Source organism: Maniola jurtina, chromosome 9 (genome assembly GCF_905333055.1).
Source record: "Maniola jurtina chromosome 9, ilManJurt1.1, whole genome shotgun sequence".
NCBI classification, from domain to species: Eukaryota; Metazoa; Arthropoda; class Insecta; order Lepidoptera; family Nymphalidae; genus Maniola; species Maniola jurtina.
The window spans coordinates 3,828,187-3,844,232 of record NC_060037.1 but is presented as its reverse complement, the minus strand read 5'-3'; the positions used below and the strand labels follow the sequence as shown (position 1 = coordinate 3,844,232).

Genomic DNA, 16,046 nt, shown 5'->3' with positions numbered 1-16,046 from the left:
TCCGTGAAAGTCTTCCGTCTTAGAGCCTTTGCACACCACGTTTTTTAAACCCACCGTTGACGCGCGTTTGTAGCGATACAGTCGCGATACGCACGCGAGTCAGACGCAGCCTGTAGACCTTTGCACACCTGTATAAATTCTAACACGCGTTTGAATCGTTGCAGACCCACGTGTGTAGCGATACAAACGCGATGCTAACGCGCGTGTGTATCGATACAAACGACAACAAACTGCTCTGTAGGATAAAAGCGCGCCGTCGACGCGTGTTTCTAAAACGCGCGTCAACGGCGCGTTTAAAAAACGTGGTGTGCAAAGGCCCTTAAGTACGAGTAGTTGTTTAACGATCAAAACTGCTCTGACGTATCCAGCTTAAAATTTTACAAGATATGTTACCGGGTAAACGTCAAAAGTCTAGTCGGCTAAAGTCGCCAGTCAGACCATCAGTCTGTTTTCCCGCCATTTTGACATCAATCGTAGACTGAACTGACGCCAGAATGAGCGTGTAATCTCGCCATACCATAATTAAATTAATTAAAATCGTGTAGCATCTTGACGGAAGTATATAAACAACGTTTACGCTCTGTAGACCTTTCACAAACGTTAGAATTATGTTTGGGTAATGTTTTATCTAATAAGGATTCTTTGGTGCATTTTTTATCACCCACGCAGTCTATCTACTGTTTGTCTATATGTGCTTTGTAAATGACTCGGTGCATTACTACGTATAGTACTATTATATTATTCTGCGGCATTACTATAATAAAACGGGTGTTAAATATTCTAGTGTGAAACAGCTTCTCCTGTTGCAATCCACTATTATTAAATAGGTAGCTCTCAAAGGTTACGGAATCCCTCAGGCATTCGGACCGATAGCGTCACTAAGCACTGTTCGTTGGCACCTACCTGGAGTATTTACTTCGGAAAATTCCATTTAAAGTACGGTTATTGTACTTTATCTGCTTTGACGAGGCAAAGGTTTCGCTAAAAAGACATTTTGTTGGAAAGAAAGACATTTTTCGAATAAAATACAGAATATTCTCCTGAAGTTATGTTTTGATATACAATGAATCCCCCAATACGGCTAGGCGCACACTGGCGGTTAAATGACAGGCTCATCAAATAAGTAACAGCCTCGATTGTTCATACGAAATTGAGTGTTAAAATTGCCGCGCGCTCTTATACATTGCTGTATGATGTATCATTTGACCGCCAGTCATTTAACCGGCCATGTGCGTCCAGCCTAAACTCAGCATTTATAACCGAGTTCACATTTAAAATGTTTCAAAATACGGCATTTCGCAACGTTATATTTTATATTTATGTAAAAGAACATCAAGTAGTTCGTTATACCTTAACAGCATCATTATGCAGTGCTTCCAGCTTCGCTAATTAGACGGCTTTGGATCGCTATCCGGCATCCGCGTTGAATACTTGTCAATTATGGCGTTTTTCATTGCGGTTATCACCTTTTATATTCTGCTAGATGTATACGTACGTTTACATTTTTCGAATTATAGCTATTTAGATTATAGATAGAACCCTATAGAACTAGTTCTATAGGGTTGACTTACCCCAAGTGGACCTACATGAAATAAAGATTTATTCCAATTCTAAACGAATACTTGTATTAATATTCTTGTTAATTTACATCTTGCCGCCAGATAAAAGGGTTGCTTGCGTACTTGCGAGCTTATGGGATCAAATTGCAGATATGCGATCTACAAAGGCGCAATTGATTATGTAAATTAATGAGGTCGGTACATTACGCGCAAATACAAACACTTTATTTGTTATGGTTATCATAATTAATATAATTGCAGTCTAATCAGTATCACCGCATTTACCTATATAATAATCATAATCTGCATTAAACTCCGACCATACTTTGGCATATTCCAAATATGGGTAAAAATTGTAGAAAATCCATACCCATACTAATACTATAAATCCAAATCTGTCTGTATTCGTACACTACTTAATAAGCTCTAAGCAACGATACCCCACATGCTAGGACAAGAATATTTTTTTTTTGGGGTCCTTTTTCATGTATAAAAATTATTTAATTGAATTTTTAATTTAATATTTGGTTTTGGGTCAACATTCTAAACCAAATACCAAAATTTTGGCTTTGTAACTCATTTGATAGATTAACTAGAGACCTGTGATACGCGAACAGACAGAAGGACAGACAGACAGCAGAATGACATTAATAGGGCTCCGTTTTTAACTTTCGGGTACAGAGCCCTAAAAATGAATTGGAATAGTTACTAATTAGGCTCATCAATATAATGGCTATAATACAGCCGCATATATCGGCCTTGACCGGCCGTCTTGTGCCCCAGATTTGTTTGTTTGTTTTAGGCTCTTTCGCTCCGATCTTCGCTACTTGTTTGTTGAATTACTACTTGTTTATCGTGCAAAGCCGATAACAAACTCCGCTTTATTCGTCCTAAAATGAAGATTACTTAACTGTATGGAAAATGGCCTACAATTTTATTTTTAACTCGAGCTACCAAGCATTATAAGTTTCTTAGAAAATTATTTTACAGATAGAATGATGACATTGTCCTAGAGTGCCATAGACTATAAATCTTATCACGCGGATGAAGTCGCGAGCAAAAGCTAGTTCTATAAGTTCTATAAGCTAGTTCTATGCTCGCTATTAAAAACTCTTCTCACCGCCACTAGTATGCATTTGCGTCATAATAAGAAGCAATTGAGTAAGCCAGCCAAGCAGATAGATTACGTGCATAGAGACGTACAGCTACAAGCCATAAGCGGTGATTTGCATTGTTGATGATATCCGCGATATTAATGGGCGTTTTTCCACTAGCCAGCACGCGCGGCAACAACGCGTCATCCGCGGAAGCATAAATGTATGAAATGGTATGGCATGTTTTTTCAACCTACCGGCACCGGCGCCGACGCCGGCTTCAATATAGGGATGATGACTAGTCAAATCAGAGACTTTTTATCAAACGTCAAAACGCTCGCTTAGTAAGGGAGCTTGAATGAAATTCAGGGATGTGACGTCATAAAATTTGACGTCATTTAACGTTTTTAATTAAATCGATAATTTAAAATGGTTAGCAAACTTATAACTAGCGTCAAATACGGATTTTACGAATTTTGGAAGACACTCTATTTAATAATTACTAAGAAATAATTTATTTTTGACATAGGCATCATCCCCATCATGCTTCCCCGGCGGCTTTACCGTCGCAGGCGCGCCCGTGCCGACTAGTGGACGCTCAAACGCAACAAAGTACTTAGCCGATTACATCATTCGAAACAATCTACCTATTGCTATTGTATAGAAAGCAGACGTTACGAGCCTACAATCCTCATTCTCCAATCCAATCTTTTTTCGTTTTAATATAATCCAAGGCTAACCAAACAGTATGTCAAGGCAATATAATATAATGTTGAGGAAACAATCAATTGCTTTTTAGTTTTTACATAGCTCAAGTCACACTAAGAAACGCAACGTGTATGGGCGCCCTATATAATAGAGAAAAATTTAGGACTGCATTCGTAGGAGTTAAAATAAACTGAAACCTGGCCGTGTAGTGTGAGCTAACATCTTTAGGATGAAGATGTAGCAGCCGAAACGAAGTGAAGCCGTGCTGTGTATTCCAAGCTTAAAGCTGATAACATCCCTGTAATTGATCGAAACAACTCTACGAGTATGCCTAGAGTTGCTTAGAGTATGCATTTCATTACTCCGCATAATTGACTCATCAGTCTAGTAGATTCACGTCTATTTAGAACACTACTCATCCTGCTCAGATCTAAACAAGTGAGTTGCCACTGAGATACAAACTGATAGAGAATTAAGCTGATTGCACATTACCACCCATAGTGCACATATAATCGCTCCGCACGATCCACGTGCCGCAAGCCACGCATTTTTTTAGTATTGAAGTGCAAGTCGGACGGGAATACTCATGACTTTATTCGCATTCTCAGTATTATAAAAAAGTGTAAATTAAAAATTTATAACACCCCCGACAAGTGAAGGTTACAGTAACTAGAAAAGACCGAAAAGACCTGATAACTTTCAAACGGCTGAACTGATTTTCTTGGACTATTCCGCGCCTACGATCTAAAGTATCTGAGTTTTCCAAAACATCATTTTCAAATAAATAATTATGTATCTAGGCAACGTCCATCTTGACAGCTTGACATTTGTCAATTGACATAATATTATGAACCTAACGGTTATCTAACCTTCTTTTCTACAAGAAAACTAGAAAAGAGCTGATAACTCTTAAACGGTTGAACCAATTTTTTTGGATTATAGCTAAGAACACTGTCGATCAAGCCACCTTTCAAACAAAAAAAAGTAAATTAAAATCGGTTCATTCGTTTAGGCGCTACGATGCCACAGACAGATACACAGACACACAGATACACAGATACACACGTCAAACTTATAACACCCCTCTTTTTGGGTCGGGGGTTAAAAATAAGCGTCATTGCCCGTTGGTCTAGGTCTACGCGGTTGCGAATCATGAAGCCCCAGAAATCGGGTCAAAATAAAAAGTCACTAGATTTCTGTCAAGAAATTTTCAGTAGCAGCTCTTACGTAAGAAGTTGGTGGTGCTACATCCTCGTGCCTCGCAGAGCATATGGAACCGTTGGTTCTATTCTTGATCTCTCTGCGGTTTTGTTGGTGTGGCGCCCCATAGAGCTATTAGCTTTAATATTTCCCGCTTGGCTGGTGTCCGTTGAGTATTGCTGGCGGAGGCGGGTGCGTAATGTACTGTACGATCAGCATGAGTCAAGGAGACGGATTAGGTACATGCAAGTACATATAATCCTCCGTACAGTGTTGTGTTTTGCATCGTAATAAAAACCCCATCAAGCAGACTGATTAATATGTACGACACGGAGTGATGATTTGCATTGTTTACGATAATTGCTGTTACATAACACGCAAATGCATTGAAAAGCTAAAACCGCTTAGTAAATAGCGTAATTCACTCGCTATTTAAGCTTGAAGTCTATCGAATTATCATCGACTTGACAAATGAGTTGCTGCCTCATATACAAAGCCGATATTCCAATTAATCCTGAGAGCCACGACTGTAGATTAATGGTTAAATAAAATTCGCTGTATAATTTGAGCTTTAAACTGTCAATTTGTAAGGTTGCTCGTAATTCTCTTTGAATTTGTATCTAATGCGAGGAAATCAATGAAATTACAGTCTAAAATAATGTTAAAACTCTATCATTTACGTATTTTAATTAAATATAGGTATCTTTTAACACACAAAACATGAACACAATTTTAATAAATAGATAAGGTATTTAATTTATTCACTAGTATGACGGCACTTGAAATGATTTGGTTACATTTTTTTAATGCTTTTTGACAAGAGGATAATGCGGTTACCAAAAAGGTAATCGCCAAAATATAACAGCATTAAACCAACTAAGTTTAACGTCCGTGTGCAAGTGGGCCTAAATTCTTAATGCTATTATTTTCCAACGTTGAAAAATTTATAACGTAATTTTTTCTTCACGTTTTTCTTATTAAGTGGGCTCTACACTCGCGGCGCGAAGTCGCGCCGTTATTTCGCGCCGTGAATGTATGACGCGATTCACGAGTGAACTGTGTCCCTCCACACTCGCAAATCTTCACAGTCTTGTTCGTGACGTTAACGATGCGTTCACTTTCGCGTCGCAAACCCTTTGTCGCGGACCAAAAATCGACACTGATCGGGGAAAGGCGCGAAGCGCGAACGCGAAGGGGTGAACAACATCTACACTCGTGATTCGCAGTTGTCGCGGGCTTTTGCGGCCGTTCGCGCCGCGAGTGTAGAGCCTGCTTTAGATAACATGAAATCCAAACATAAAGTCAGTGCACACTGACAAGCTTAATCCAACGCTCCAGGGTTGACACGTGTAAATAAACCGTCTATATAAATATTTATAGAACATCCGTTGCGCCGCCGCCGTTGAATTTTAAATTCACTTCGTTGGGTTTTTTAATCGTATCGACCGTTCTTAGTTCGCGCTAATAGCTCTTGCTTAGTTCTACTGGGTTAGTTTTTCAGTTGTTAAAGAGAATTTTCCATGCGTAATAATTTTATTTCTTCACTCCTTCAATATCATTAACACGATCTAATGAACAATTTTAATTGCTATCTCTTAAGGTGTAGATTTCCAGCTACGCCATCGTGTCGCGCGATTGATTGATATTTATCGCTAAGCTGTTCACTTATCACAGTCGCACACCTCGAATCTCAAAATATTATGTTCTTCATACATTTTTATACAAAGCCGTGTGCAAGTGTCGCCTCCCAAGTGTCTTGCATCGCTGTCGCTAATCGCAATCTACTTTCGGTGGTTAAAATGGGAAGTATGGATCAGCAATTAAAAAACTTATTTTTTTTAACCCCCGACCCAAAAAGAGGGGTGTTATAAGTTTGACGTGAGTATCTGTGTATCAGTCTGTGGCATCGTAGCTCCTAAACTAATGAACCGATTTTAATTTGGTTTCATGTTGAAAGGTGGCTTAATCGAGAGTGTTCTTAGCTACAATCCAAGATAATCGGTTCAGCCGTTTAAAAGTTATCAGCTCTTTTGTAGTTATTGTAACCTTCACTTGTCGGGGGTGTTATAAATTTTTAATTTACACTTGTTAAATTTGAAGTGGTTATTTGTATGAAAGATAAATTATGTGTGCACACAATAAACTTATTAAATTACTTAAGTAAAGAAACTTCCTTCCTAGTTTGTGTGTATATCTATAACATTCTTTTGCTGTTCCTATTTGCTCTCCATTAAATAATTTACAAACATTTTTGCTCTCGTATTGTTTCACCGAGATACACAGACCCCTCGTAAACAAGATTCCTTCTGCCACAAAGGGGATTCTCTTAAAATACTATGAATGAAAAAACAAATAATATTGAAGTAAGTGTATTTGTGTTTCAGTCGCAGCTTTATATTATGTGGCAACCCTAGGCTGTTTTGAGTTTTGTTTGTCTTTTGTCAGTGTTTTAGACAGCGTTTATTTTAACAATGTGAGTAGGGCTTAGTAAAATAAATGTTCTATTCAGTACTTTCTTGCATTTCTATTGTGGTGCATGGATGCCACATGGACGTGACAAGTCGGTTATTTAAAGAACTTTCTTATGATACTTACACATGTAAGTATTCTTTAGTTTTCCTTAGTTTAAAAGGTAAACAAGTACGAGTAGCTTCTTGCTGAAATGAGTACGATGCGCACTTTACGCGACCCATACGATCTCGTTACCGCGAACATCGTTTCACTGTCATGAAATCATGATATGAGTGAAAAAAACCGACTCCAAAAAAGGTCTAAAAGGAATTCGCGTTTCTCTGAAGTTTGTGCGATGTATTTATCTTCCAACTCTCTACCTACTACGGTTCATAACATAGGTACAGCCCGCAGACAGACAGACAGACGGACGAACGGACGGACGCGGACGGGTGGACAGCGGAGGCCAAGTATAGGGTCCCGTTGGCACCGTTCCAGTACGGAACTCTAAAAACGATGATTAAATTAAAAAATGTGTGCTCGTAAATCCATTCAGGATGACTGCCAATCTATTTTAAAGGGACGTTAAAATAAATATGTATTGTGGCCAAAATCAGGATTGAACTCGGATTTCATCCCAATTAATCGCTGTGATCGTATTCCGCCTTCGAGCCTCTCAAAAACGTGATATGACAAATGGCACCTGTCCGAGTGTCCATTTTAATTACGGACGTGCCGGGAGCGAGGCGGGTCGAAATTGACTCGGGTGCAATAAACATTTTTATTTCCCAAATGAATTATGACACGGCGCCGAAAATGACAGTCACTGTGACACACGCAGCCGACAAAATATCAAGCACAAGCGCGTTTTAATTTGTTTCACTATTCATCATGATCGATGGAACTGGACAGAGATTCAGCTTTATTTAAATCTAGTTTTTTTCTCGTGACTTGAGTGGATTTAGGTTTCAAATAATCCTATGGAAAGTCATTGTTTTCTTGGACAGAAAGCATGTCACCATAATAATAAAAATATTCCTTCAAATTGCAAATTAAGATGTTTCTGCACATATTTGGACCATGTACATTCAAAGGATTACCCTGTACATTCAAGGACTACCCTGTACATTCAAAGGATTACCCTGTACATTCAAGGACTACCCTGTACCTTCAAGGACTACCCTGTACATTCAAAGGATTACCCTGTACATTCAAGGACTACCCTGTACCTTCAAGGACTACCCTGTACATTCAAAGGATTACCCTGTACATTCAAGACTACCTTGTACATTCAAGGACTACCCTGTACATTCAAAGGATTATCCTGTACATTCAAGGACTACATTCAAGGACTACCCTGTACATTCAAAGGATTACCCTGTACATTCAAGGACTACCCTGTACCTTCAAGGACTACCCTGTACATTCAAAGGATTACCCTGTATATTCAAGACTACCTTGTACATTCAAGGACTACCCTGTACATTCAAAGGATTATCCTGTACATTCAAGGACTACATTCAAGGACTACCCTGTACCTTCAAGGACTACCCTGTACATTCAAAGGATTACCCTGTATATTCAAGACTACCTTGTACATTCAAGGACTACCCTGTACATTCAAAGGATTATCCTGTACATTCAAGGACTACATTCAAGGACTACCCTGTACCTTCAAGGACTACCCTGTACATTCAAAGGATTACCCTGTACATTCAAGACTACCTTGTACATTCAAGGACTACCCTGTACATTCAAAGGATTATCCTGTACATTCAAGGACTACATTCAAGGACTACCCTGTACATTCAAAGGATTACCCTGTACATTCAAGGACTACCCTGTACCTTCAAGGACTACCCTGTACATTCAAAGGATTACCCTGTATATTCAAGACTACCTTGTACATTCAAGGACTACCCTGTACATTCAAAGGATTATCCTGTACATTCAAGGACTACATTCAAGGACTACCCTGTACCTTCAAGGACTACCCTGTACATTCAAAGGATTACCCTGTATATTCAAGACTACCTTGTACATTCAAGGACTACCCTGTACATTCAAAGGATTATCCTGTACATTCAAGGACTACATTCAAGGACTACCCTGTACCTTCAAGGACTACCCTGTACATTCAAAGGATTACCCTGTATATTCAAGACTACCTTGTACATTCAAGGACTACCCTGTACATTCAAAGGATTATCCTGTACATTCAAGGACTACATTCAAGGACTACCCTGTACATTCAAGGATTACCCTGTACATTCAAGACTACCTTGTACATTCAAAGGATTACCTTGTACATTCAAGGACTACTCTGTACAGTGTACATTCAAAGGACTAATCGTAAGATTTGAAAGAGAAGCTTACCTATTCACTAGGCAGGATTATTTTTGTTTTTAAAAAGTATAATCTTCATGAGTTTGTACTTGGACAACCCATCTTGATCATGTATATGTAGGTAGGTATCTCTAAGCGTTATAACTGTAAGTAATAATTAAAATCCGTTCGGAATTTATTACGGGCCCCGTTATTTGCAGTCGACTTTCGTTAGCGTGATCCAGAGTTATGACTTTATGAGGCTATTCTCTGGCTACTTTATATTTGAGTGCACACATGTATTATGCTAAACCAAGTCAGTCTCGCAGTAAGCCAATCAATAGAACCATGTCCGGCGCCCATAAGGTATTATTTATAGGTACTGACTAGCTAATGCTACATTGCAATGCTATTTATGAACGACTCGCACGCCACCTATTCGTGCGTTGATGGTTCTATCTCAGAAGCCTTCCCGCAAGTCCCAAAAACAACTGTGTAAAATTTCTATTCAATTGGATGAATGATGCGCCAACGTAAACGTAACGAACAGGCAGATAGACAGAAAACATAATTTTTTGTACTATAAGACTATAGATTACTTGCCTCTGCTTCACTTATTCTATACTTGCTTCGGTTTATTCCATAAATATAGACACTTAGGTACTAATAAAATAATCATGGGTAAGTCATGAATCATGATAATTTATTAACTTGAAATAAGTATCACATAAATGTATTTAAGCCAATGTAAGTAGTGCGTAAATTTTTATGACGGTAAATGTGAACGTATTATTTAAAAATCCTCGTGAAATGTTCTATATGATGGTCATTGAAATCCACTAAGAATTTTAGAAATTATGAGCAAAATGCCCAGTCAAAGGCGGATTATGATTTTGTTTAATAATAAAGAAATGTAGCGACATAAGTCAGTCGCTTTTTGGTACGACTAATATTCAATTTTAAAACACAGACCTAGGTTGGAGCAGTTTATAAACCTCATCAATCAGTCATCTATAGGTACTATTATATTATTAATGAAACACCGCGAATAAAGTAAGTATAATATAATAGTTTTTGATTCATAGTTTCTCGTTAAATTCCAATTCCCCTCGCCCATAACTCACATTTATATGCAAAAATATTATACTGTTTATTTTGTTGAACTAGTAACAAACAATGCCATATATCATATTAGCGCGCGACGTATTGCCGGAATTAAATATTGTTCTGGCTAAAGATCTGGATAGATAAGAAGCGAATACACCTCTAAACTAAGTTTAAAGGTTGTGTACAATCCAATTAGTACCTCTGTCTTACTATTGGCTGGCACTGTTGTAACAATAACGTCATAAATTCAGCCAATCATACCAATTGAGATTTGATAGCTATTTGATAATCACAACTTTTGTGCTAAGGGAAGTTGTTTGAAGCAAAGCACACTGCCGAGTGCGATTGCCCCAGCAGTGCTCTTATACGTACTCGGCAGAGCGCTCCTCTTCATACATATTCTTATATTTCAACTTTGAGATGTCGCTTTAGTAGAGTTTAGACTGCAAAATTGCAGTTAACATAACTGCATCGCAAAATGCGCAGTTCAGGTACAACTGGCTTTCAAACAGGCGTGCAGTTTTAGTACGGGCACACAATTTTAACTGCACGATAGTTGCACGCGATCTTCGCAGTCAGGTAGCAGTTGTAATGCGGTTATATCAACTGAAATACAGCTGTATTCCAACTGCATTTTGCAGTCCGCTTGTCCATCCGTCCGTCTTAGCACGATTCCATCGCGCGTTGTTTTCGCCCAAGCTTTATAGCAGGGAATTCCCCGACTATCTCCCCTATCAGTTGTAAGGCACACCTCAACTATACCCCGTGGCCTAGATACAGGTACATTATTAAACTGAATATTGCGTGACGCTTTTGAGCTAGTCACTAGTCAGGTCGTGCGTATATTGGTAGACAGGGTAGGGCTATACTTTTTGTCAGGCTTGTTTAGCCAGATTGTCCGCAAACAACTAGGTTTGTCCCATAAATTATTATTATCTACATCTTGTAAAAAAGTTACAATTGGTAGCTTTCCCTTGATCTCATAGAGCTTTAAGACTTAGTTTATCAGTAATCATCCGTTTCGAATTTTGATACGTTGTCGTTACATTTCGCTTAAATATTACAATAATTATTTTTCTATTGCTTGCTTCCAACGAAAATTAATAAAAGTTCTTAGCCATACCTCTTGTACTTTGTAGCTTTGTTCCGTATTGAAGTTATTCGAGAATTGCTTTACTGAAAGTACCTACGCTTTTGAATCGTCAGAAGTTATTCATTATGTAACAATTTGCCACGGATTCGGAATAGCTGCCTCTACATAAAAGAACCGACAAAAAGTTCGATAGGTACTCAAGATGAAACGGTCTATGGATAAAAAGTTATTTAGGTTGGGGTGTGCAACCATAAAAAGAGTAGGTACTTCAGTAGCTCATTCAGTGTACAAAATACTTGATAAAGTGTAGTGACTCGTATTATAATTTTAGCCCCAAACTTTATTTACTGGGCTATCTCTATATTTTAAACTATACTCTATCCACGGAGTGGAGTTAGAATAGGGCTCTCTTTGTTACGTAATCCCATACTAATGTTAGCAGTAAGTTCAAATTTTTCGAAATTCCTACAGGATAGGGATTTATATTATCACCGAGCGATACTGCGGGCGATCGCTACTCCTAGAATTGGACATTAAGTATAGTTATCTCTAAAATAAAGACACATGTGTTGTTATTTGTTAATGGGATGGGCATTGGGATGTATGCAATTAATCCACATTGAAAGCGGTCTTTATTGCCCAAAAATTCTTGTATAGCTGAAAATTCACACGCCGCCGTAAAGGAACAGCTACATAAGTCATCACAAATTGCAGGTTCGTGTATTGGGAGTCATCAGGTGCAAAATAAATACGCTTGTGACCTACTTACACCGTAGAAAGGTTTTCGTAAAAGGATCTCTTCATCCCGTAGTACATACTAAGTTTGTAAGTTTGTTTGTAGAAGGTAATCTCTGGAACTACTGAACCGATTTTGAAAATTCTTTCACCAGCAGAAAGCTACATTATTTCTGAGTAACATAGGCTATATTTTATTTTCAAAAAACCCCTATGAATCTTGTAATAAGCTACCAAGCCGGAGCTTGTCGCTAGTTTACTACAAACAAAGATGTAACTATTGAAAAATTACGCTATTTACCTAACTTCGCTGTAACATCGGAGTCAAAGATCTGTTCAACTGCATAAAAATACCACAGTAGGTATACATATAGAATACGAATAGTAGTAATTTTGTCAGAGTTTTTGTTTATAAGAAATAATTAAAAATTAAATAAATTACTGATACTTAACAGTTCACAATTCTTCTCTCAAAATTAAGGATATTCTATTCACGAACAGCTATTGGTGTGCAACTGTTTATTACTTGCCACTTCGAAATTAGTTTCTCATTTCTCATCGCTCCCAACGCCTTCAAATAAACAAACTGAAAAAATTCTCTTAAGCTAGGTAAGTTCTATAAATCAAAGAAATTTCGCGCCTCCTTTATCCCACTTTTATCCGACGTGATCGATCGTCTTCATAATCGATTTGTATGATATAACCGATTTCGCTCGATGATTTATTCGCATCGTGTTTACACGGAGCCCATAACGTCTTTGTGACGCCTTCAGAGGGCCCTCCAGTGCGGAAATATTGATGGCGAGAAAAATAGCTTCTTTCATAAACGTCTTGCTCCATTGTCGTGAATCGATTTTGTTATCGACTATAAACGAGAGTAAGAGATTCCGACATTATAGTTGTGACGACTTCTCAATAGATAGGTAGCAGCGGCGAAAGGTCCATGTAACCCGATTCCCATCGGCTTCCCTTTAAGAATTGGCATATTATGTACACACTTACTACTTAGTGACAAATGTACGGCAAAAGTTCGATTATCATGCAGGCTACCAAAGTAAATGATACTACCGTACTGTGTACGTTTATTTGACGCCTAAAAATTTATAACAGTGTCAGGGAAAATTATCATCAATAGAAAAAAGCTTCGATAACCCGTAAACATACCAGCTTGCTGCTTAGCATTTCATCTCTTTCATTTCCCTAGGAAGCGAGCAAAGTCTGTCTCGCTCTGCGGTGGCCAATATGGAACCACCAATTAAATGTGGCCCCGGAACGAATACGAATTCGCCTCTCTGACAGGTCAGATAAATATGGTTCATAAGCCGATGCAAACCGGCTTATCGTACCTTAAAATTAAATATTTTATTTACACTGCTATTTTAACAGGTACCTGCTACATACTACTTTTCTGTTTTTAAGGGTGATTTAATACAATCGTTTACCTACGTGAAACATACATGCGTGCTTGAATTTAAAGTTTAGTGATTGTTTGATTTTGATAATATAACAAATTGAAGTTAGCGATTTTTAATAACTAATAAGTGTAAGTTAACGGTAATTTAGTTTCAGTTTGTTTAGTGTATGTGTTAAACTAAAGACTAAAATTGTTATAGTTTTCAATTCCATATGGGTTAAGGGTGTATTTAATAAAGCAAGCAAGGATGTATATCACAGCTATATTAAAAGTTTTTTTTTCAAAGCGACCGAGGTTTTCAAAATATCAGTGCTTTTTTTTTTTTTTTTCTTTAAATCTGGCTTTACTCTGATTAGCCAATGTCAAGTTTGTAGTTATTTTCAAGTTATTGAATCTATACAAGTATGGACTCCGTCTGCGCCGGCGCCCGCCGACATACGCGCGGCGCCCCTTTAGAGCGTTTCTCAGTCAGTTCCACCACCAAAAAACACCAACTAACACAAAAACCATCCACTCTTAACAAAATAAAACACTCCAAACAAGCATAGCACGCGCGCCAGCAAACGCCATCACAGACGAAGTCCCAGTGCTTTTTATATTGTTAATGGTAAAATTGGGTCTTTAATCACCATAGAAACATCAGTGACGGCGGTGCTGATATTCTGTTAGGTTAGAACTTTTTTTGCTCCGGCTTCCCTTTTTCAGATCTGCACCCTTCGCCACTGATAGGTAGGTAGGTCATTTGTGCTATTTTCGAGTATAATATAAAAAGAAATAATTATTTATTATGAACTTGCATGTTTTTGGCTTCTTTTAGGCGGTCGTAATTTATTTTCGCATAGCTGTATAATTTACTTCATACATAAAAGAAATCTGGATTTTCTCTGCGTAAAATTACGCGCAGTCCATTTGGTTAACGTTGTGTGAAAATCATAACGCTTGACTGAAGGGAAACGAGTATTACATTATGTTAATAAGAGACTTTAAAAAGTTTAATTTCACTAAGTGCACTGTGTCTTCGGGGATGCTCTCAGCGTTATTAGGGACTAGAGGGTGGTGGACGTCTGTCAGTTTGCCTGTTGTCTATAGTTCAAAAAATAATTAAATAGTTCACGCTGCCTTGAACTGATAGTTCGGCTTTATTGTATGAATAAAATCTACTTGCTATGTAATTTTTGAAAAACTATAAATAAAAAACGACTATGACTAATTTGTAATTTTGCATGTTAGTTGCTCTAAGTAGACATCTAAGATTTTCAGGAATTTCGCCTTAACAAAGCTGGGGCGGGTCAGTTAGTAGAGAAAACTGAGTTTGAAACCTACAAATATTAAATAGGATGTTTTTCGAAACCACTTTTTTATACTGAATCTTTTTTTGTTGTTGTTACAGAATGGAGTGGGGGAGGTGGCAACGGCGAGTACCGTGTTCGGAGACAGCTGTCAGTATCTTCAGACTCAAAACTACTAGACGAGGGAGCGAGGGAAGACGCGAGGGTCGTGATGAGGCCCAAGCGGCCGCCCAGGCCCAAGTCAGAGGCGTTTCTAGGCCCACACGACCACTCCAGCAGACGAACGAAACGGTTTAGTGCCTTTGGGGTGAGTTAATCTTCAGTGCCCTGTTGGTTGATAAGGAAATTAATTCTCCATCAATCATCGCTACAATCTCTATTGGTTGCATTTGTGGTAGTCTTCCTGCAGTAATGCTTTTAGCCAATAGCGACAAAGTGTTGGCCAATCAGAGATGATTGCGATCGTCATCGTAGCCATCAGCTAGGTCCAAGAGTTTGGGCTGGGTCTTGATGAGTCTCCCCTTTTCTTTTTATTAGACGAAATCGGACTCTGAAGTAAGCCGCGACAATTTCTAGGAAAAACAAGATTAGATATAGTATGGCTTACACTAAAACTATAGATATGAAATTATTCTACCGAGTAGGAGTCTTCTCGTTTTTTAATGTAACAATGGTCGCAATTTTTTTTCACGCTGAATGTTGGCGTCCATTAATATTATAAATCTGCGTTGAAATGCCCGCGCGTTACTTAGGAAGGCGAGCTGGAGCCGGCGGACATTCTTAAAGGACCCGAGTATTCACGAAGAATAATGGCGGCCACTGTTCACTTGATAGCTTGCACAGAGGCTGAATACAAAAAGAAAGCAACACTGACTTTGACGGATGGGAAACGATTTTTTAGACAATTGAGGCCGAAAATACGTACTTACGGCGCAATTTACAGGAATTTCCTGTGAAGCCTAATAGCCTAAGGCACGCTTTATACAGAAGTTGGGAATGGAGGAAACTTGGTTCTGACATGTTAATATGTCTTGTCTTTGAGGCATTAGTAGGTGTGATGGTACATCACCT

The 16,046-nt window shown here is 38.4% G+C and overlaps 1 protein-coding gene and 1 long non-coding RNA gene across 3 annotated transcripts in view; one reads left to right on the top strand and one right to left on the bottom strand.

Moving 5' to 3' along the window:
* Nucleotides 1-16,046, top strand: part of LOC123868044 (cyclin-dependent kinase 14) — a 134,330-nt gene that overhangs the window by 88,687 nt on the left and 29,597 nt on the right. For both annotated transcript variants that reach the window (XM_045910388.1, XM_045910389.1), the window contains exon 4: nucleotides 15,077-15,282. In XM_045910388.1, the coding sequence (XP_045766344.1) occupies nucleotides 15,077-15,282 (206 nt within the window). The remainder of the gene's footprint in view (nucleotides 1-15,076; nucleotides 15,283-16,046) is intronic.
* LOC123868057 lies at nucleotides 55-15,787 on the bottom strand. Its single transcript, XR_006796573.1, has 3 exons — nucleotides 15,777-15,787; nucleotides 12,574-12,577; nucleotides 55-318 (listed from the first exon to the last, which is right to left on the bottom strand). It is a non-coding gene; the product is annotated as an uncharacterized LOC123868057 (long non-coding RNA).